The sequence below is a fragment of the Salarias fasciatus genome, chromosome 15, assembly GCF_902148845.1.
Source record: "Salarias fasciatus chromosome 15, fSalaFa1.1, whole genome shotgun sequence".
NCBI classification, from domain to species: Eukaryota; Metazoa; Chordata; class Actinopteri; order Blenniiformes; family Blenniidae; genus Salarias; species Salarias fasciatus.
Genome location: NC_043759.1, coordinates 16338596 through 16360830, shown reverse-complemented (window position 1 = coordinate 16360830; position 22235 = coordinate 16338596). Strand labels below are relative to the sequence as shown.

Sequence of the window (22235 nt, the reverse complement as noted above, 5' to 3'; positions counted from 1 at the left end):
ATGCTTTTTAACACCATTAATGCTACACTGTAAATGCGCTGACTGAACTTCAAAGGAAACAGGTTTGTATTTTTGCAAGAGACTGAAATCACAGAAACTTTTAATACCTCCGAGAATCATTTGATTTTAATGCTATTATTTTCAAAAAAAAAATCTGTTTCAAGACTATGTGTGCTATTTAACATCCCTGTAATCAAACTCTTCAAACTACATCCAAACTCCTCAACACTGAAGTCAGTCCTGACAGCAGTATGAAAGATGTATCAGTGACATTACCATCTACATGTATTAATTGTGACATTAATCTAAACCTCGGCCTAAATATGAACTGTTTTGAAGAATGTCCTAAAGTTGGTAGCGGTTCGGGCTTCTGCTTCTTCTCATTCCAATTACTTACTGGATCAGTTTCACTGAAAAGCTAATAAAATTCAGATTTTAGAACATCACCCAATTGGTAGAATTTACATTAATCCACACAAACTCATTTTGAAAACAGCCAACCTCACACACACCAAAAAAATAAGCTAGTTACTGTTGGGAGCAACTTTTGAAGTCAATGTAATTTACCAAAACGGGTAAGTAATGACTGTATTTAATAACTAATTTTCTGGAACAAATGAAAGCTGGCACATCTGAAATTCAATAAATTTTATTATAATACATCAAAAACATGGACTGCAAATACAATGTCCCATTTTAGTGCAACATAACCTGACAAACAGCTCACTAAAGATGCATATTGATTATTTAACACCTAATTTAGCCACCCATGTTTTAGGATGTGGGTGACAGAAGCAAGCCTTGAGGCTGAAGGTGATCTGTTGTGCGCTGAAATGACCCGAGATGAAAAAGTACTTGCAAATAATGTCCATACTTGGTTTAATGTGTGTGTCCACCAGAAAGATTGTTTCAGAGACTACGGCAGCACCAACCTTCCCAGTTTGGAACTGTTAGAAGTACGATTACAATTAATGTCACCAACCAGATACTCGAGTGAGGTTAAACTGTAAATTATTTGCAATTACTATTTAACCAAGGTCAAGGAGAAAAAGGTTTTTTGGGGGTGTCTGAGCATTATTTTTACTTTTTGGCAGTCTGAAGTCGCTCGCTAACATTCTCCCAATTGATAACATTCCAGATGGCTTTGACGTAGTCGGGGCGCACGTTCTTGTATTGGAGGTAATAAGCGTGCTCCCACACATCAATACCGAGGAGAGGGACGAGACCTGAGAGAGAGAAAAACAATTGACGGTCAAAGAAACTTCAAGAGGTGTACTTTTAAGGGCAATGTCAAAAAATTAAAGAAGACCTACAAAAAGTAATGTTATAGGCAGGTCTGACTCTACTGCGCTGGCATTTCGGATGTTTTCAAACTGACCCTGCTCCTTAAATGTTCACAATGAACCCCACCCAGTACTCAGATTACAAACAAAAGCTCTTATTATCATGTTATGTGTTGAAACAAATGCACCCAAAGTAATGTTGAACAAAACATGAGCAGTTTGTTATTCATGAACAGGTACTTTTAAAGTAACAAATTTGACAGAAATGCAATGAGGAGAAAAGACACTACAAGTAGTCCATGGGGACGAAACTGAAAACACGATAAAAATAAAAAGATGGGAGGGTAAAGCTGAAAAACTAATGCATGGCCATAAAATTTCTAGATTAAAAGTTGGGTTGGATTTGTGTTTATAATGTGTCAATAATATCATCCATCATTGATGACCAAACAAATACATAGGTAGAAAGTCAAAAGTAATTTGTAATCCAGAGCTGAACTGACCTGTTGTCCCCTGCAGGGGATCTTGGTTTGCACAAGCCGCAATTCGAAGTCTTCCACTCTCCTTATCGTAACCCAGCCAGCCCCAGCCTGAGCCCTGCACTGCCACTGTGGCTGCAGACATCTTGTCTTTCATCTTCTGGAAAGAACCAAAGTCCCGCTTGATGGCCTCCATCAGCTCACCTGCAACATATGACATAGATTGGACCTTCCAGGTTTAACTTATTTTAAAGTCAGGAGGCAGGAGCATGTCTACACACTTGAATAATAGTGAGGATTTGTCTAAGCTTGCATCATTCATGGTAGCCTATTATGGTACTCACCACTAGAGGGCACAAAAACACTTCAAACTGTGTTTGTAAAAAAATATCACTGACTGATGCACATACTTAGTAAATGGTTTAGACAAACATGAACCTGTGTTTAACATGTGACATTGCTGACATCAGCATTAACAGTAATTTGTATTCCTGATGAAATTCAACACTCATGCACCTAAAGTTCAAATGTACTGGCAGAATTTGGATAAACATTCAGCTCAATGCAGATGCTTCTTACCTTGAGGCTCTCCCCCTCCATTTGGACACAGGTTAGTCCAGAAGATCGTGTGATTGATGTGGCCACCGCCATTAAACTTCAGAGCAGGTTGAAGGGCGACCTGAGCCGTTACATCTCCTACAAAACAAGTCAAAAACATCAATTCAGAAAGAGTCAAATTCTAAAATCTGGTATTAAAAGTCTGGAACTTTATCTCCTGTCAGGGTCCACAGCAGAACATTTAGCCCCATGTCACCCTAACTCATGCAACTTCAACTGTAAACCAAGCATTTCCTACATCACTACATATCTTCTCTCAAGTCATCCTCTTTATCTAACAGCTCTACTTCCAACATCCTTTATTCTCATATCTCTCATCAACACACATCCAAACCAGTCCAACAAGCTAAACTGTCAAACCACAGCCGTCCATGAAATATAGCAATAAAATGTACAAATAGAAAATGCACATGTCCTTGTTCATCTTAACTTTGCTTGCTGGTATACTGTGTGCTGTTGTATTGTACTTAGTTATATTGGTTCCGACACATCTTGTATTAAAAGTTTTAATGTCTACAATAGCCACATTCAGGATGCATTGGCTTGGGAGACTGTGATATAGTTGGAGTTGGGTAAAGCCAAGTTCTTCTTATGAATGCATGTATACCTTTTGCAAGTGCCTCCTGATATTTCTCCTCTGTGACGTTGAGGTTGTTGACATAAGTGGCATGATGTTTGCTGTGGTGCAGCTGCATGATCTCGGCACAGATGTGGGGCTCCAGGGCTCCATAGTCGTAGGTCAAATCTGGGAGGGTGTGCTTCTGCCTCGACGCAGCCACCTGGTTAACAGCTTGGCTGAGGCTGGCTGCACACCTGAAAGGGCACAAATGAGATGAACTGGTCAGATGCCTGACAGGCAGGTCCACAGGTTTTAGACAAGCAGAGGAGTGATCCCTTTTTAAAACCCTTGTTGCTGAGTGGCTTATCAGAACACAATGGCCAGATTCAGCTAGGTTTTGTAGTCAGAGTTTCAACAATTTGATAAGCGTTTAGCAGCTGACTGGACGTGACCTCAGTGTTTGGTGTTGATTCAGTATTTACCTGGCATGTGTGTGTATTTTAAAGTCGACAAGGCAAACTAAATAAACGCCAATGTGTCCACATATTGCACGAGTGCGTTTTTAACTTGACACGGAAGCTTATTAACACATGACCATGTGGTGATTAAATAAATCCATTTATTTGGTGCGCCACAGCACGCTAACCTAGCTGAGCTGCTAAACTATGTTAGCATTCTGGCTAGCTGACTGTTAGCTCTGAAAAAGACAACTGCATCAAGTTCACCAACAACTTCCAATAACATAAATCAAGCGTCTTCCTCCTGGCTATTTTAAACAGCGCACAGACTGTTAATGTCCACTTTACCTGCGGATTTGGCTCACTCTGCACAGCATGCTCATAGTTGAGAAGGTTCGATGGAAACACGCTGGTGTTGGCTGCCCTTGAAATGTGCAATTTCAAGTTGACGGAGCAGGCGGCCGTACCATATTCGCTTAAATAGGGGTGTTCATTTAAATGTGACACGATAAAAATAAATATCCAGGAAAGCAACAAAGACATTTATTTATACACCATTAAAAATATCTGGTTGTACTACAAAATTTGCCATTAAGACATTTCATTATCTTGATTTATTTAAATGATTCCTTGCATGTTTAATTTCCACCCCTCTTCAGAATCATTTTGAAAATCTCCCTGCTCCAGGCTTTTCTTGTTTAGTAAAAGTTCTTTAACTGTCATTTCAACCTTTTGCAGGTGGATTGAATTTAAATTAATCTTCACAGTATGCATTGTTGGAGTAGTACACGTTAAATATTTTCAACTTTTTTTATGTTATGGTGACGTTTGTAAGGCATTGGAAGGGGAATTTTATTATTTTATCCATATGTTAGTTTAAAAATCAACTGCGACGATATGGTTAAGATACTTCAGTGAAAAGGGGCGCCCAGGAAGTTCAAGAGCTATTTGGACAAGGACACACAAACATTTACATTTTTAATATGATTAAAGTAACATTCCACTTTGGTCATTGCCCATTCAAATTTTCCACTCATGCATTTCCACGGGAGTTTAAAAAAAGTGCAAGTGAAATGGACTAGCTAAACATAAACATAAATGATAAAGTTCAAGCAGACACCACAGAAAGTAACATCCATCATTTTAGGTTCAACTTATGTCACTGTCACTTTAGCACACTTTTCCCAAACTTTTCAACGGACTCAGCAGAGAGCTAAAACTTGAACATTGCTTGGTCAAAGAAGTTCTTCAAATACACCATTTATATGCAGGAATTAACAGTGTTTTTTTTCCCAAGACAACAAACTAATAAATAAGGACAGATCACTGCATGTATTTGGTGAAGTAGCTTTTTTAGTGTCTCAGTTTCTCTATTCAATTCACTGTCTCATAGACAATAACCACTAATAAATTAAAATCTGATACTTTGAATGAGTTCTAGTGGTTAATGCTCTCTCACCTCACAGCAAGAAGCATGTGAGTTCAAATAACCAAGTCTTTCGGTTTCAAGTTTGTTGTCTGGGTGTGTGTGTGGGGTTCCTCAGAGAGGTAACTGGTGTGAATGACTATGTGAGTGTGATTGTTTGTCTCTCTGTGTTTGTCCTGTGATGGACTGGTGACCTGCCCAGGGCACACCCTGCAGTCACCCAAAGTTAGATGGGAATTGGCCTTTTTATGTGTTGCTTGTGTGATCTCTAAGAATGAAAAAAGTGACTTTCACTCCAGATGTGTAACAACTGGAAGCTGTGTTAAAAAAATTTGACAATTTTTTTTATTTTGTGTTTTGTTCAGAATTAAATTAAATTAAATTAAATTAAATTAAATTAAATTAAATTAAATTAAATTAAATTAAATTAAATTAAATTAAATTAAGGAATATTATTCATATTATAGACATTATATTATCAAGTACAAATATTATTTTGGAGGGATGTTTTTTTTTTTTTCTCCTGCACACTCCCTTGAAATGCAAACAAAACATCAAAAAGGGGATGGTCGCAGATCTGCAGAAAAAAGTTGAGGATATGATTAAGAACTCTCTCCTACATTTGTTTGGGATCCAGAAAGTGCTGCGAAGTGAGAGGTCTTTCCGTCCTCCTTCCTCTGTGGAGGGGCAGCAGACCGGGGAGGAGTGAGAGGTCTGTCCACCCTCCTGTCTCTGTGGCGGCGCTCTGCGGCGCAGCGGATCATCCAGTCAGATCATTCTGCTCTGCGCTGCCATCGGAGAGGAAGAGGATGGTCACCACGCCGAGGAGAGTCTGCCACATCTAAATCCACGGCTAATATCCAACGCTGCTGCACATCGATCGCTCCGAATCAGCCGGTTAAGCCGAGAGGTTCCAGAAACGTCGAAAGAACCGGCTCTGGTACGTGTTACCCCGCGGCAGCAGGCCCGAAACCTGCAGCCCCAGAGCCCGCTAGTTTCAGGAAAAGGAGCGCAAGGGAGGGAGTCGTTTCCTTCACCGCCATTTTGTGATAACAAGGAGCCGAAAACACAGCCAAGAATTGCACGCTGCCAGGCTGAACGCGGAGGAATTATTGTCGCTTCAGCCCACATTTTCATTGTCCGTATATATTTATCCCGCGGATGCTAAATGTTAGGAGCAGCTGTGAAGCCCTGTTAGCTTGTTTTCTTCACATAACCGTCAACCAGCTAACAGCAGCTCCACACCTCCTACTAACCACTAATGTGCATATTTTCTCACTCTGGTACATAGTTGGCCTGTATTGTTTTCATTTGAAAGTCTAGCATTTAGCTGTTTTTTTTTTTCTTTTTTTCTTTCTTTTTTTTTTTTTTTTTGCTGCGTGCACGCAGCGCTTCATTTGATGCGGCGCTGCCTTCACGACACGCACAACACCAGCAAGCACTGATGAATTTGTACTTTTTTTTCCACTCCTAGTGTTCACCATGACCAACGAGGAGCCTCTGCCCAAGAAGGTGAGAGTGATATCCAGTTCAGGCAGTGTGTGATCTCCTCGGCTACTGCTGTGTTTAATGTGCTTCTTTTCTCCAGGTTCGCCTCAGTGAGTCTGACATGAAGACCCTGACCAGAGAGGAGCTCTGTACCAGGTAGATAACAGCTCTGTTGTCAAACTGAGGGGGGGTACACGGGTCTATTTTGGTTCTGCTGTTCACACACACTCTACTCTTTTCAGATGGAAACAGCATGAAGCGTATGTCCAGGTCCTGGAGGCCAAGTATTCAGAACTGTGTTGTAAGTATCCCTATAAAATACATGCAGTGGAAATATTAATTTGGGTATTCTGACTTCGTATTTTACCGGGGAGCTTTCATCTGATTTGTTTTTCTTGTTCTCTTTGCTGCCTCAGCCAACGATGTGCCGGGGCTGAAGGAGTCGGAGGAGAAACTCAAGCAGCAACAGCAGGAGTCTGCGCGCAGGGAGAACATCTTGGTCATGAGACTTGCCACAAAGGAGCAGGAGATGCAAGAGTGCACAGTACGTATCGTGTCTGCTCCGGCTATCCGGCCTATACTAAGCCTCAAAGTGGGAGTACTTAAAGTAATCAATAAATTATTATTGATCTCCTCTAGCAGAAAGGTTGATGAGTAAAAATAAACATTCTGAGATCATGACCTGCTGTCTCCTTCACATTATCTATTAGCAGTGTGCTGCAGACAGTGATCATTATGCATGAAATCAGCCGCAGACTAGTTGTTAAAGAATTGCTATAAACAAAGATAAGCAACAGTACTCAACAAGAAACAACAGCCATTGAATAAAGTAGTGTTTTCACTGATATTACTAGTGTCATGTCTGGACTGGTATCCTCTAATTATTTGCCAGGTTGTTAATTGACACTGATGCAGCCCTGCACTGCACCTTGTAGTCATCCAGGATCATGGAAAGTAGGCTAAAGGTAAAGTGTGTCAAGCAGGGCATTCCGCGCTCTTATCAGATTGACAGCTCGGTGGATCAGTAGTGGCTTTATAGCAGCACATGCCATTCTTAAAGAACAGCTAAGATGAGTTCAGTCCACGCGGACAGAATTTAATCCTCTTGAACCCTTGTTGGTTTTAACAACCGAATTGTAAAACCTGTTCCAACGGAGTAGTTTAAATACTGAACTGTTTGCTCTGGTGTCATATTAGCTGTACCTTTTTCCAATACTGTCTAACAGATGAGTTCAGTTTGGTTTGGACTATTCTGATATACTTGTCATTGTAAAATTTCAAACATTTAATATAATTATTCATAGATCCAAGTAATTTGTCTTGAGATTATCTGGATTTAATTGTAGGAACTGCTCAAAATTTATTGACTATAAACATAGAAAGCACAGCATGCATGGATTGCCTTTGTTTTGGTCTCATCTGAACAGCAAGGATTAAAAGTTGGATCACATAAGTTGGACCAGTGACGACCTGGATTGACCTTTCTGTTCAGCAGCCTTTAGGAGCTGAGTGTAACATTAGCAATGTCCTTAAACTATTCACTTTCTGCCATTCGAATTTGGAGAGAGAAACCTTGCAAACGTTCAGATTTGATTGGCTGTCACAGCATGATGGTTTCACTTTTAGCATGTTTATTCAACTGTGTTCTTCAGAAGAAACGTTCCCCCGTCACTAATGTGTATTTTCTTCAACGCTGCAGACCCAGATCCAGTACCTCAAGCAAGTCCAGCAGCCGAGTGCAGCCCAACTGCGGTCATCCATGGTGGACCCGGCCATCAACTTGTTTTTCCTCAAAATGAAGGCTGAACTGGAACAGACTAAAGACAAACTGGAGCAGGCCCAAAATGAACTGAGTGCCTGGAAATTTACACCTGATAGGTAAAGACGATCAAAATAACTCCCCCCCTTCAAAAAAAAGTCAAGACTTCCTCACGCCCCCCTCCACCCTCACTCTCACTGCAGGCATGCAGGAACAATGGTGGGGGGGAAAGGCTGACAAATGCTGTATTCACCATGCAACTCAGACTTGACAGAAAGCCAGTCACTGCAGAACAAAACTGTTTTTGTACTCTCGCACCGTGCCAGCTACATATCACATAATCTAAAGAAAAAAAAAAGACAGTATGGTCAGGTGACACTTGTGTTTCAGCTCTCCCCCTCGTGTCCCCCTCACCGTCCAAGGGCCTGAAGGAGTCCGGACTGTTCCCGAAGAGGTGGTCACCCACTTCCCGACGTGGATGTGCCCTCCCCGCCCGCCCCCCGGCCCCCCCCAGCTCAAAGCAAGCAGCTCACAGATATGATAGAGGGGGGTTATGGTGGAGCTTTGAGTCAGGCAGGGAGCATCCCTAGCCTAAAACAGCAATTGAACGTTTTAAAGACAATCCCCATACTTGCGTTTTAAAGACACTTTAACTGTGGATCACGCCACACAAATACCGGCTAGTCTGCCTGAAAACTGTAAAGACCTTTTGGACAGTCTAGATTCATCCCAGTAACATGAGGAAAGTGTCTAGGATCTAAAAGTAAGACTCTCGGGGAGGGAAGAGCCACTAGAAATGACTGATTAAGACTGTGAGCGGAGCCATATCCATGGTCCACAGAGGCACGAGGGTCCGGTCGCCTGTGCCTCTGAGCACGGGCCTGCACACGGTAGAGTGTATTTACATGTTTTATTTTGTGACTTGTTTATTTTCATTGGAATTTAATTTGATTTCTGGCTTGTTTCTCTGAAACAAACACTGACTACAGAGTGTGGGTGTGTATGTGCGTGTGTGCATGTGTGTGTGAGTGAGTAAATCAATACGCCTCGTTGGCCTTCACTGTATTTTCCTGTGCAAACATTTGCACAAGTTTTTACAATGATTTAATTCTTGCTTAACTTCTCAGATTTTGAAACACACCGCTGTAGGTGCACCAAATCCTGTTTTTTATGAGTTGTGTATGAAAATGTCTTTTTACAAGTCGCGTTCTGGGTTGATGACTTTGTATTTTTTTGTATTTGTGTGTAATTTTGTCATTGACCAATTTCTCCCTCAGCCCTTTACACCAGTAGCTGGTTACTCACTGTTCAACTGTAAAGCACAGCTCTTCACTGTTCACATCCTCATTGAATCTGTTCTGATTTCCTGATTTAACCTCAGATTTGACACTAAAGATTAGAACAGGTAGTGTCATTACGAGAGCACAGTGCTGGAAGCACTTGATAAGTTATTGGTTAATAGGCTTTTATGTAAATGTCCAGGTATAATTTTGATCATGTTTCTGAGCTACTGTAAGAACTTCAGCCATTTTTTGCCTTTATAGGGTTCAATTACTGAGTTATTCTCCTCTAATGTTAAAGTTTTCAATGTCCTCCAGCAGGATGATTTCCATCAGGGTCATAGACTAAATGCTGACAGTTATAAAACTGTTGTTAAAAAAAAAAAAAATCATCCATTTGTGGCTTTTTAAAGTGGGAATGTAAAATGGACAGGTGTGCTGGATGGAGGTAGAACCATCGACAGTTTGACTTCACTGTTCAAACACTTCCTCTTGATGTATTGAAAGTGATGACCGAGCCTGAAGCATTGTCTTTTTTCCCATCATAGTCAAGTATTGAGGTTTTTATTTTTTTGGTTTTTTCTTTCTTTCCTGTAGCAAGTCATGCTTCTGTCACATGTTTCATTCTGCTTGTTCTTCACACCCAGTGGTGTAGCAAGGGGATTTGAGATGAAATATTTAGCAGTGACAAGCTCATTGCTCATTTGATTCAAAGAAAAAAAAAAATACAGGATGTGGTGGAGTAACACCAGATACATTAACGCCTGTAGACATGATGGTGCAGATTTGATTGGAGTTCATCAATACTGAGGACTGCTGTCTTTTAATCCTCATGTGGACTTAAATTCCACTTCTTCCATGGAAAAGTCTTATTTGTACTTAAAATATTTAAGAAGAAACTCTTGATGTGTATTTGCACAGGGTTTGACTGAATGGTGTGAGTTCCTAATCATCTTATCGCTGTTGCAGTCTTGATTGACACAAGCACTGTGGCAACAGTTGTTTAGGGCTGACCAGGTGGAGCAGTCTGTGTTAACTTTTTTTCCAAAATGGGAATGCGGTGAGACAACTGGAGTGGACCAGTTGTGTTTCTTTGCCAGCTCTGTTTGCCTCGTGGTTCACTGTGTGATGTGAGACTCGTTTCCCTTCCAGCCAAACGGGGAAAAAGCTGATGGCCAAGTGCCGAATGCTGATTCAGGAAAACCAGGAGCTGGGCCGGCAGCTGTCCCAGGGCCGCATCGCACAGCTGGAGGCCGAGCTGGCCCTGCAGAAGAAGTACAGCGAGGAGCTCAAGAGCAGTCAAGATGGTGAGCTTGAAAAAAAAACACACAGCTTGGTCAAGTGTGAATGCATGTCACTCGCACGCATCTGATCCAGTGACCGGATTAAATTTTTGGCTTTTATTTTGTGTGTGATGCCCCACAGAGCTGAATGACTTCATCATCCAGCTGGATGAGGAGGTGGAGGGGATGCAGAGCACCATCCTGGTTCTGCAGCAGCAGCTGAAGGAGACCCGGCAGCAGCTGTCTCAGCCTCAGGGGGGTCCATCCGGTGCAGGACCCAGTAGGACTTCGCCCGCCGCCCCGGGCTCGTCCGCCGAGCCGCCCGCCCAGCCCGAGCAGGCCGGCGCGCCGTCCGAACACCAGGGCAAAGACTATGGAAGGGTCTCCAACGGGCCAAGCAACGGCAACTCGTCCCAGAGAAGCGAGACCACCACGCCCAGCCTGTACCGGGAGGTCAGCAGCACCGAGGAGGACTTCCCCATGTCCCCCATGGTGTCCAGCCCCGGCGAAGCCGAGACCAAACTGTCCAACCACTCGGAGGAGGCGCCGGGGGGTCAGACTGCTGCCGGGAGGGTCGGAGGACCCGCGGGTTTCGGGAACCAGCTGAGCGCCGGGTACGAGAGCGTGGACTCGCCGACGGGCAGCGAGACGTCATTGACTCAGCACTCGAATGACACGGACTCCACCACCGACCCCCACGAGGACAAGGCCGCCCTGGTGAGCAAGGGCACCAGGACTGCAAGGTCACGGCACGCTCAGAACGGCCTGGACTCCAGCACAGGCGACAGTGGAGTTTTGTAATGTACTTTGACATGTACTGTCCTCCTTTCTTTTTCTTTTTTTTTATACAGTATACAAACAAGGCAACAATTGCATAGTCTGTAACATAGCACTGCTCTTCAAGATGTTTGTTTTCACCCTTTTCCCCCTGCCTATCGTGATGCCTTTGTCACACTTGTGTTGCTAAACAGGGAAATAACAAGAATGGGTTAATGTTAGAGTTAAATTGCGTGGATGTCTGATTTAAAACTAGTACGTTTCATTCTGATGTTTCTTTGAGCACGTCTATGCTGTTCTTGTTTGAGTGCTTGACACTGAAGATTTGGCATCTGGTGTTGTAACTCATCGTCAAAAGTCAGTAAAATTCACTAAATTAGCTCCAAAAAATTGAAGTTTTTTTTTTTTTTTTTATTAGATGTGGGCCTTTTTGTTTTATTAGTGCAATTTTAATTTTGTTTTTCATTGGCAATTTGTTTGAAAAAAAAATTGTTGAATTGTAAGTTCATATGCGATGTTCATATTCTGACTTCAGTCCTTTTCATGTACTGACCAAATACCAATAAAGATTTTTAATGCTAGAGAGAGAAACCTATTTTTGCTAGGCACCAATACACTCTTTCTACTGTAGAATCTCCAAAAAATTGCTGAAGTGAACACAGCATAAACCCAATAAAATACTATTACCACTCATTTTATAAAATTCCTTTCAGTAAAACATGATGGATAATCTACAAAATAGATATCAATCCTGAAGCATGGAGAGGGTGGAGTATATACCTGCATAAGCAGGAATTATCACAAAAAAAAAGATTTGTGATAAACGAAGAAAAAAAGCTAAAGTGCAATCAAAATAAAAGTGATGATGATGAATTGTGTGAGTTCACATTACTGTTGGTTTAACTCTCGACATGAAGGCGTTGTTGTTCTTCTTCCGGGACACGCGGTGGCGCTGTGGTTCCCTGCAGCTGTGTGTTGGGCGGACTGAGCCGTCCCGTGTCGAAGAGGCAGTGTCAACACGGCCGCGCTGTCACACAGCCCGTCAGTTTGGGACAGTCAGGAGGGAAACAAACGGCTAGAAGCAGGCTCCACTCACCCGTGTCTTCAAGATGAACCCTGAGCGAGTTGTCATCGTCTCCGCTGCCCGGACACCGATCGGTAAAGTTAAAGACTTCTTCCGTCCATTCATTAAAACACGTTTTTTCTAACATCGATTCTCTACGGCTGCTCTTGGCACGCCAACAACGATGTATTGACAATGAAGAATCGCAGTAGCTGTTTTATTTTTTTCTTGGACATAGTTCTTGACAGAGAAACTCTATTTACTTGCAATTTTTCTCATTTTTAATTTAGCAAAGTGGTCGACGTCCTTCATTAGGCACGTCGGGATCATGCAGGGCTGTGATTGGTCCGTTTAGTGTCCTGAAGCGTTCTCCGGCCGCTGATTGGCTGAGAGGTCATAGTGCCACGGAGCACGAGTCCGCTGCTATTGGCTGTCTGCAACATGTCCGTGTGTTTCCACACCTCGGATGATTGAGTTTGTTGGATTAAACACTGGAGTTTCATCAAAACTTTTGCCAATCACCGCAACAAATCTAACTTGAAATTAAAAGATTTGTAAAGGATTTGTCTTATGGGACATCTTGGGTCATAAAATGTAACTTTTTTTTACTATATTGAGTCATTGTCTCTCATCTGAGTACAGCACATAGTGTATGAGAGGCTGTGGGATAAGATACATTGAAATGTCAGTGTTGAAGGAATTGCTACTCAACAAAGCAACAGTATCTGGTTGTTTCATCTTCTAACAGCGGTCCATGTCTTTTTACTCAACAAAATATCAAAGAGTTGACACTTGATTTATCAAATGATATAATTTTTCCACAGGGTCATTGAACGGCGCTCTGTCCACCGTGCCTCTTCATGACCTGTGCTCAGCGGTGATCAAGGACGTTTTGAATCGTGCCAAAGTGAAGCCTGAAGAGGTTTCTGAGGTTATCATGGGACATGTCCTCACTGCAGGTAAAAGTTCATCAACCTGGGTCTTGATTCTACTTTTTCTTTTTCATTATTATTCCAGTAAACAAACAGTGCAGACCTAATGTGTAACTACATCTGTTTTCATTATTGATTGTTCTATAAGTGGGAGAAAATATTAAATTTCTTCAGGTTTAATAAAGTATTATCTATAAGTCTATATGGATTATTATCCCTTATTTTTAAAAGCTGACTGGTCTTGTCCTTTAGGTCAGGGGCAGAATCCAGCGCGTCAGGCCAGCGTTGGGGCAGGAATTCCCTACCCTGTCCCGGCGTGGAGCTGCCAGATGGTGTGCGGCTCGGGGCTGAAGGCTCTGTGTCTGGGAGCTCAGTCCATCCTCATGGGGGAGTCCACTGTGGTGGTCGCCGGGGGCATGGAGAGCATGAGCCGGGTAGGGAATGAAGCAGTCTTTGGCTGTACGCTTGAAATCATGACATGCTTTTTTTTTGACTGATGTGTTCAGATATTTCATGGGTGTGAACCATTGCTTCTGTGTCTCAGGCACCTCATACCGTGCACATGAGAGCTGGCGTGAAGATGGGCGACGCTTCCCTGCAGGACTCGATAGTGGCCGACGGCCTGATTGACGCTTTCCATGGCTACCACATGGGAATCACAGGTCTGCGTCTCTTCCATAGTTTCGTACATCAGTCAGCTGTGATGATCGCACTTCTCACGACGGTCTTGCCACATTTCACCAGCTGAGAATGTGGCCAAGCAGTGGGACATCAGTCGGGAGGAGCAGGACCGGTTGGCAGTGCAGTCTCAGAACAGGGCGGAGGCGTCGCAGAAGGCGGGACATTTTGATCAGGAGATTGTCCCCATTATGGTACCTTCCAGAAAGGGTAAGACTGAAGGTTTAGCCTCTTAAGATGTCACGATCAGGCTGTCTTTCACCTGCTAATAGTCTCAGAACATTTGTCTTACCTTCAGGTCCCATGGAGGTGAAGACGGATGAGTTTCCTCGCCATGGAAGCAACCTGGACAGCATGTCCAAACTCAAGCCGTGCTTCATCAAGGACAGCAGCGGCACCGTCACGGCCGGAAACGCCTCAGGTTCCAGAGCCGCTCACGAACCGCAGGGCGAAGTCCCGTTTGGCTCAACTCTACACATTCAAACCGCTTTGGTCCTCTTTCAGGTATCAATGACGGAGCCGCAGCGACCGTCCTCATGAGCCAGTCGGAGGCGGCGAGGCGCGGTTTAAAACCAATGGCAAAGATCGTATCGTGGGCTCAAGCCGGCCTCGACCCTGCCATCATGGGGACCGGGCCAATCCCAGCCATCAGGAGCGCAGTGAGATATTAAATCCATCCAATCATCCTTTTTCTGTCCCCAGTGATGTCCTCATATATATTTTTGGACTGAAGGGAAAACTTTTTTCCCTTTTAACTTGTGTTTGAAGCATTTCACTGTCTTGCTCAGGTTGAGAAAGCCGGCTGGCAGCTGGACCAGGTGGACCTGTTCGAGATCAATGAAGCATTCGCGGCAGTGGCTATTGCTATAGTGAAAGAGCTCGGCCTGGATGGAGACAAGGTATCTCCTTCACATGATAACACTGACATTTTAATCCTAATGTCATGGAATTCTCTGCATTGGAAACTGATGTTTGTCCTTTAACTCCCCCTCAGGTCAACGTGAGCGGCGGTGCCATTTCTCTGGGTCACCCCCTCGGTATGTCTGGCTGCAGGGTGTTGGTGACCCTGCTGCACGCCCTGCAGAGGACCGGAGGACGGAAAGGCGTGGCGGCGCTCTGTATCGGAGGAGGGATGGGCATCGCCATGTGTGTGGAGAGGGTTTGAGACGAATACCTCATGCTGCTGAACAGATTGCACTAGTATTTTTTTTTTTTTCAATGAATAAGGGATAATTAAATTTGTTTACACTTCAGGGTGAAATCTCAGTAATGCAACGTTTACCTGGCTTCTCAGTCACTGTCTGGTATGATCCTAACCAATGGAAGCTTGCCAATCTCACTGTGAACTCCTTGTCAATTCAGCGTTGTCATGAGCATCGTTAACATTTCAGTGTCTTAGCTTAGCAGCTAATGTGTAAAAGCTTAGATCTACTGTACTAGTGTCACACTACAAACAATATGGATGGTTGTCTTATGAAATCAGCTGCTTTTAATGAGAAACTTGAAATGTATGTGTGCATACTTCAACTTATGATACAGTTTGGATAAAATTTTAACTTAAACATTCCTTTCAGTCCCCATCAGAAATGACTGTACCTTCCTTCTGATCGTGCCTCAGTCTGCAGCTCAGTGCTTACAGTTAAACATGCCAGCCTTCTCTAATGTAGTGCTTCCTGTACGAGTCTGAATGTTGAAAACATTTTCCTGGAATCTCTTGGATGTAATAAAGACTTATAATCCAGTGTTGTGAACAGATTCTCATTATCTTAAATAAAGACGACTACAGGTAACCGGTTTGAATTAACAAATCAACGGTCATTTACAACCATTGGAGGTTTATTTAAGTGTCCAAAAGAAAAACAGTCACGTACAGATCCTCTTGAAGCAGGAGAGAAGTAAACAGGCAAAGTGCGCAGCCTACACTAGAGCGGCAGCCACGAAGCGCTCCATATGTATAAATACAGACGTTGAACCTAACCGGACGCGAAGGCAGACTCCTAACCCTCCAGAGAGCCGGAGTGCACGGCGTCCTGGTACGACTGGCCGCCCTCCTTCTGCTCCGGGAACAGCTTGATCAGGTCGTCGATGCGGAGGATGGTGATGGCGGCCTCAGTGGCAAACTTCAGGCTCTTCGTCTTGACCATGGTGGGCTCGTACACGCCGGCCTGACGGTTGTCTCTGGGCTTGCCGTTCACCAAGTCCAGACCAATCCTACAGAACACGAGTGAGAAATTTATATAAACTCATGCTACACGTGACCGCAGCACTGTAACTACACAGAAATGCAACAGTAGAAGTCAGCTGAGCAGTCAAATCCATGTTGCATGTGTAGTGACAAACTCAAACTCACCACTTGAGGTTCTTGCGCTCAGGATTGACCTGAGCCTCGTTGTGGAAAGCCCGGAGCTTGGCCACCAGGTCAGTGGAGTCCTGTGCTGCGTTCACGGCCAGCGTCTTGGGGATGACGAGGAGGGATCGGGCGAACTCGGCAATGGCCAGCTGCTCTCTGGAGCCCTGCAGAGGCATTGCTGATCAGTAACAAACCAGAACCCCATCAGCAGCACGCCTGATGTTTTCCCTGCAGAGGGCCTCACCATGCTGGTGGCGTAGTTCTCCAGGTAGATGGACAGGGCCGCCTCCACAGCGCCTCCTCCAGGCACCACCGACTTCGACTCCAGCACCCTCTTCACCACACACAGAGCGTCGTGCAGCGAACGCTCCATCTCGTCACACATGAAGTCATTGGCTCCGCGCAGGATGATGGAGGCTGATGTTCGTGCTTTGGTGCTGCGCACATCAACCGTTTCAGTGTGTGGAAACAGTAACTTGGCAACGCATTGAAACATGAAGGACTTTAGGCTAAACTTGGGTGATTTCTGCTTCACTAACAGTTAAAGGAAAACAAAGCAGCCTTTATATCTCTTACTTCTTGACGAGCATGAGCTCGTCGTCACAGACGCGCTCCTGCACCACCTCCTCCGCCTGACCGAGCATCGTGGCCTCAAACGACTCCTCTCCCTCCAGGTTGGTCAGGGATGGGCAGACGGTTGCTGAGAACAAAACAGAGCAGCTCCAGTCAAATGTTTGCATCGGTGCAAACTCTAAAATGAAGACAGAAATAAACCAAAGCAGAAAAGGTACAAAGACTTCTTTCCTACCTCCTGTTGCCTTGGCGATCCGCTTGAGGTCTCTCTTCAGCACCCGTCGGACTGCCATTGCTCCCACGTCGACAAAATACTTCAGACACATGTCGTCGATGCCACCGGTGGTCAGGATGACATTCGCACCTGCAGCCAAAATCTTTTGGATCCTCTCCTTGGTGATATCAGATTCCCTGGAACCGACAAACCCAAAGAATAAATACACTGTAGGACTATCTGAGGAGGGGGAAAAGTACTGACAGAATACACAGAGATAAATAACAGTCATAACAACCTCTGCTAAAACTATCAGCCAGCTCCAGCACACACACACACACACACACACACTTCGCAGATTGCTCATGTCCAGCCAACAACAGTGGTCCTGCAGCTCACTGGGAGCTGCTGCCTGACACGTGGCTGCTTTTGTTTTCTCCCACGCGTATCACTGTGTGAACGACTGGTTCCGAACCACAGCAAATTTAAATGGGATGGAGGCGAAACGTGGAACAACAAAGATTCTGCTTGACCCACCTCTGTCTGATCTGGTCGAGCTTCTCCGGGTCACTGATTATGACCTGAACTCCCATTTTCATTTTGGTCTTCTGCAGGCTGAAGTCCAGGCAAGCAATCTTAGCGTTCACAATACGTTTCACCATGCCTTAAAAACACCAGAAAAGGAGAAATACATAAATAACTGCCCAGAGGATAAGGGAAAACAACAACACAGAATTTCTACATTTGAGTTATGAGTTTAATGTCTGGCCCAAAGAAGTGCCATAGTAGAAACTATGACAATCATTTCCTTTCAAAGCCAGATTAATGTCTCCCACGCGTATCACTGCATACACCACGAAGCGAGACATAGCAGCAAATTTAAATGGGAGTGTGATGGGCAGCAGACCGACTGGTGCAAAGCAGTTGTTTCTGTGACCACAGACACACACACGCACCTTGGGAGCCAACTGTGCAGTTCAGCGCATATCCGTTGACCAGGAAACTCTCCTTCTGGCTGCGTCCATGAGCCTTCAGCACGTTCACCGAGTTGATGGGATATTTGGCGACACCCTTGCTGTCTACAAACTTAACGGCCATGGCGGCATCCACCACCATGTCAGCGAAGAAATCTGCGTCACTGAGGAACTCGGGTCAAGGCAGAAACATGCAGGAGATAACACCGACACCATTCTGCACACGAATGAAATGAGAGCCCAGGATAATGTCCAAAAAACACACAGTCAGGATACACTCCGATGATTTTGGATGACATGGAAGTCTTGGCTGCGTTGATGAGGCACTCCCTCCCCAAGTCATCTGTCCCAATGGTGAGATTCTCATTGATGTAGCGCACTGCTTCTCTGCAAGACAAATTAACCAGAAGAATGGACAAATCAACATCCTATTCTCCAGCTGTGCATTAGACTCTGCTCAGGGCTGAAATGATCTTACTTGCATGCCAGGCGGTATCCGCTGATGACAGAGGTGGGGTGAATCCTCTGCTTCACCAGCTCGTCGGCACTTTTCAGCAATTCTGCTGCGATTATCACCTAAAGTTAAAAGTACAGTATGACAGAAAAAAAAATCAGGGGCCTGCTTCAGTTTCTGCCACAGAGACATTGTTATGATCACACAGTGTCCCATCACTTCATTAGGAGTAGCAGGAATGAGGCTGCTGCACACCTTCAGACTGTGATGGACAGTTTCTTTTTCCTGTTAGCATAGCCACACATCTGGGACAAGAGGCAGATGTATAGTACTAAAACAGGATCGTTTCACAAGGGCTGAACAATTTATCGTTTTCTGATCGAAATTGCAATTTCAGACAGCGAGATCACGTGACCGCAAAAGCTTTAGTTTATTGAATCAGTCAACCTACCATCTAGTATAATTGTTCAGATGCAGTTACAGTCCAGGTGATGGCAAACAAACTGGCGTCTTTATAGAATGTTTCTGGAAATGGCCTCAGCAGAACCACAAGTGCAGCTCAGGGATTTAAACAGCAATTCTGAACCACATCATAATATTCAGGTCATAAAATGTATCTGCCACAGAGCTGACAGTTACCTCATTCCCTGTGTGATCTGACGAAGAGTTGCACAGCAACATGTCACTCACCACAGACGTCGTCCCGTCTCCGACCTCCTTGTCTTGAAGATCGGCCAGCTCACACAGGACCTTGGCCGCTGGGTGCTCCACCTCCAGCAGCTTCAGGATGGTCGCTCCGTCATTGGTGATGGTCACATCCTGCCAGACATGAAACGTAAGGAAGCAATTAGTGTATAAACAAGTACATTATACCCTGAACTGTGGAAAATAAGGTCAAAACAACTCAAAAGATGGATTTGATGATGGGAAAAGGTTTAAACTGCCAGGTCTAACAGATTATAAATTTCACAGGAGGATGTAGCTACAGTGAACCACCCATGACGCATAATCATAAAAGGCAGCAGCAATTTCCCAGAGAGATCATTTGCTTTGAGGCTGCAGCGATACAAGCAGTAAGGAGAAACAAACCCCGATGTCGTCCACCAGCATCTTGTCGAGGCCAACGGGTCCGAGGGAGCTCTTGACGATGTTGGCGATGGATGCCGCTGCCATGACTGCAAACAACGAGAATAAAGCATTCTTCTTTAACCGTGGCTATGCGCACAGACGACGCATGTCTGCATCCTCGATAGATGTATTGTCATTTCATTGAGTGGGGCGCACAGTCAGCCAGCCACACCTTCAGATCATGACAGTGTTATTCTGCCCCATTAGCATAGCCGTCCAGTCACGGTGAGTGGAAGGTACTGAAATGGGGCTGACATCGTTTCAAATCGGAAGGTTTGATTCTGGACTGGGTAATTCCGCTTTAGAGGAAGCCGCGAAGTTACAATGAACTCAGCAAGCATTAGCACATTAGCCGCACGTGCGCTTCGTGCAGCATGAGCTATCTCTTTCCGGCCTGTAAAGACGCTCGAGCGGCGCGGCAAGGTTTATCCGGCACTCGACGCTAAGAGGCATCGCGACTCACCATTCTGAGTCCGGACAGACTCGCCAGTCGTCCTCTGGCCGAGCACATTTAACGGGCCATCCAGCAGCGACATCTTGGACCACCACACAACCGAGAAGAAAGGAGCAGGCGCGGTGCACTGTGGGTAAACCGGTGTGCAGCAGAAGCTTCGAGAAAGAAAACGGATTTTTTTTAAAAAAATCTTTGACTTTGCTGTATAATAATTATTATTTGTGCAATGGAACTTAAATTCAACACCCCAAATTAAAGTTAATCTACAACCAGTTGTTATATTAAAACTATGTTAAGGAAAGACTACATTTCCCAGCATGCAGTTAGTCGGCATGCACGCGCCCCCTGGTGTCGAATTTGAAGAGTTGCATTTATTACCGTTATACAATACCGAAGGGAGTGAAGAATATTTATGAAGAATATATTATCTTGTATTTTAAGTTTGGTGTGAGATAATAATTTTGTTGTGGCTTTGTGATTTGGTTTAGGGATGAACCTTGAAAACCACATGGTGTCGGACTGCCGGTGATTCTGGTATTTACTTTCATCCTCACAAAGATCACACTATGGAGTCACAGGCCACAGGGGAGCCACTTGAAGTGACTGGTGCACGACCAGGTACAGCCCACTTTTAATGTTATTTAAATTTAAGTTATGAATTTGAGTTTTATTGCATTCTGACTTGTTGTTCACTTAAACTGAACATTATAGAAGAAGTTGGCGGACAACCACTGAGGGCTCCGCTGGAGCAGCTGAGATGAGAAAAGTCCTCAGAAATCCTCTCAAGTCTGTCATGTTGCTATTGCATTATTATATTATTAACTACTGCATTACTATATACAGGTTTTTACAATGTAATTATAATAAAATCAATACAAAAACTAGCTTCAACACACATTTGAAGCAGGATTTTCTAATAGAGAAGCATGCATACTTCATGACACAAACTCTGAAAGTGGAGCTCACCAGTCCTCTGAATGGATACAGGTGCAGGGTCAGTCTGTGTTTTTCCTTCATTCTGGCCACATTTTTTTAACCAAAGGACTTAAAAGAAAACCATTTGAGAATACATGTTTTAATTTATAAACTTATTTTTTTCTGATTTCTCTCAACTGTAAACTTTGACCCAGTTTGACTTCATTGGCTGTTTCAATCCATCCAAAATGCATAATGAATGTAAATTAAGTTTGTTGTAAAACAACAACCAGAGCTTCAAGCAGCACGTTCAAATAAGCACCCTATTGTTCTCATTTGAATAGAGCCATATCACAGTATGTAATGGACGTCACTACTGAAAAATGAAATAATCACTGAATGGATGCAATTTGATATAGATCAAGAAGACGGCACCAGTGTGAACGTCTACATATGATAATGCCTTTTTGGAGTCCAGCTGCAGATACCTCAGTTATGCTCATTAATGTTCCTCCTCTCTGCAGTCTGATGCAGTTGTACATTAACATTGACCTCCACTTCTTGTACAGCCACTGGAACTCCAGGATTGCTGCCCACCTGGTTGACAGGCGGTCCGCCAATGATGCTGGTGATCCTCTTCCACAAGCCATGATGGCCGATGGGCCCGGTGAGAATCATGACTTTCCCAAAGCTATTATATTACATGATGGAAACGTTCTCATGGTTTAGTACAAAATCAGCTTCCGGATGGAAAACACCCACCTGTCCCAAAGCAACAAGTACATTCATATAATAGCAATAAAAAGCTTCCATGTACTGTTCAATCATGTTCTGCTTCTATCAGCTATAATGTGCAAGAATGAAAATGTTGGGGGAGCGGTGTGTGCCCAGCAGTTTAGGTGTGTGTGTGCTGCTTCTCATCGCCTGCCCAGAGTCACACTGAACACACGGAGAAACACAACCCAGAGGTTTTGGGTTTTAAAGCTACTTCATACAAATAAAAGACTCTGGAGCTTAAAGCTGGACGATCTGAATGAGTAAAGCTACCCGTTTGCCCATTTCCTGGATTTGTGCTAAGTTACTCCTCTCA

The 22235-nt window shown here is 44.0% G+C and overlaps 4 protein-coding genes and 1 non-coding gene across 5 annotated transcripts; 2 read left to right on the top strand and 3 right to left on the bottom strand.

The window, feature by feature from the left end:
- Nucleotides 1-633: 633 nt before the first annotated feature.
- On the bottom strand, nt 634-3834 carry sod2 (superoxide dismutase 2, mitochondrial; the record flags this gene model as incomplete). Its single annotated transcript, XM_030110534.1, has 5 exons — nt 634-1226; nt 1787-1966; nt 2342-2458; nt 2988-3193; nt 3746-3834. Coding segments are annotated over 5 exons (738 nt in total), but the record flags the coding sequence as incomplete, so codon positions are not given.
- Nucleotides 3835-5567: 1733 nt separating this feature from the next.
- Nucleotides 5568-11792, top strand: wtap (WT1 associated protein). Its single transcript, XM_030110165.1, has 8 exons — nt 5568-5763; nt 6298-6335; nt 6412-6467; nt 6554-6612; nt 6728-6855; nt 8011-8189; nt 10503-10657; nt 10776-11792. The coding sequence occupies exons 2-8, from the start codon at nt 6306-6308 to the stop codon at nt 11432-11434; spliced, it is 1266 nt and encodes a 421-aa protein (XP_029966025.1). The 5' UTR covers nt 5568-5763; nt 6298-6305; the 3' UTR covers nt 11435-11792.
- Nucleotides 11793-12383: 591 nt separating this feature from the next.
- Nucleotides 12384-15813, top strand: acat2 (acetyl-CoA acetyltransferase 2). Its single transcript, XM_030110184.1, has 9 exons — nt 12384-12568; nt 13298-13432; nt 13658-13839; nt 13950-14067; nt 14150-14293; nt 14382-14504; nt 14588-14742; nt 14872-14982; nt 15078-15813. The coding sequence occupies exons 1-9, from the start codon at nt 12520-12522 to the stop codon at nt 15246-15248; spliced, it is 1188 nt and encodes a 395-aa protein (XP_029966044.1). The 5' UTR covers nt 12384-12519; the 3' UTR covers nt 15249-15813.
- Nucleotides 15814-15877: 64 nt separating this feature from the next.
- Nucleotides 15878-20379, bottom strand: tcp1 (t-complex 1). Its single transcript, XM_030110183.1, has 12 exons — nt 20240-20379; nt 19738-19823; nt 19339-19467; nt 18673-18770; nt 18471-18581; nt 18177-18358; nt 17758-17884; nt 17242-17417; nt 17010-17133; nt 16678-16870; nt 16434-16597; nt 15878-16294 (listed from the first exon to the last, which is right to left on the bottom strand). Exons 1-12 carry the CDS (start codon nt 20310-20312, stop codon nt 16081-16083), a joined length of 1677 nt encoding a protein of 558 aa, XP_029966043.1. The 5' UTR covers nt 20313-20379; the 3' UTR covers nt 15878-16080.
- LOC115402549 (small nucleolar RNA SNORA29) lies at nt 19896-20028 on the bottom strand. Its single transcript, XR_003933144.1, has one exon. It is a non-coding gene; the product is annotated as a small nucleolar RNA SNORA29 (small nucleolar RNA).
- Nucleotides 20380-22235: the final 1856 nt, after the last annotated feature.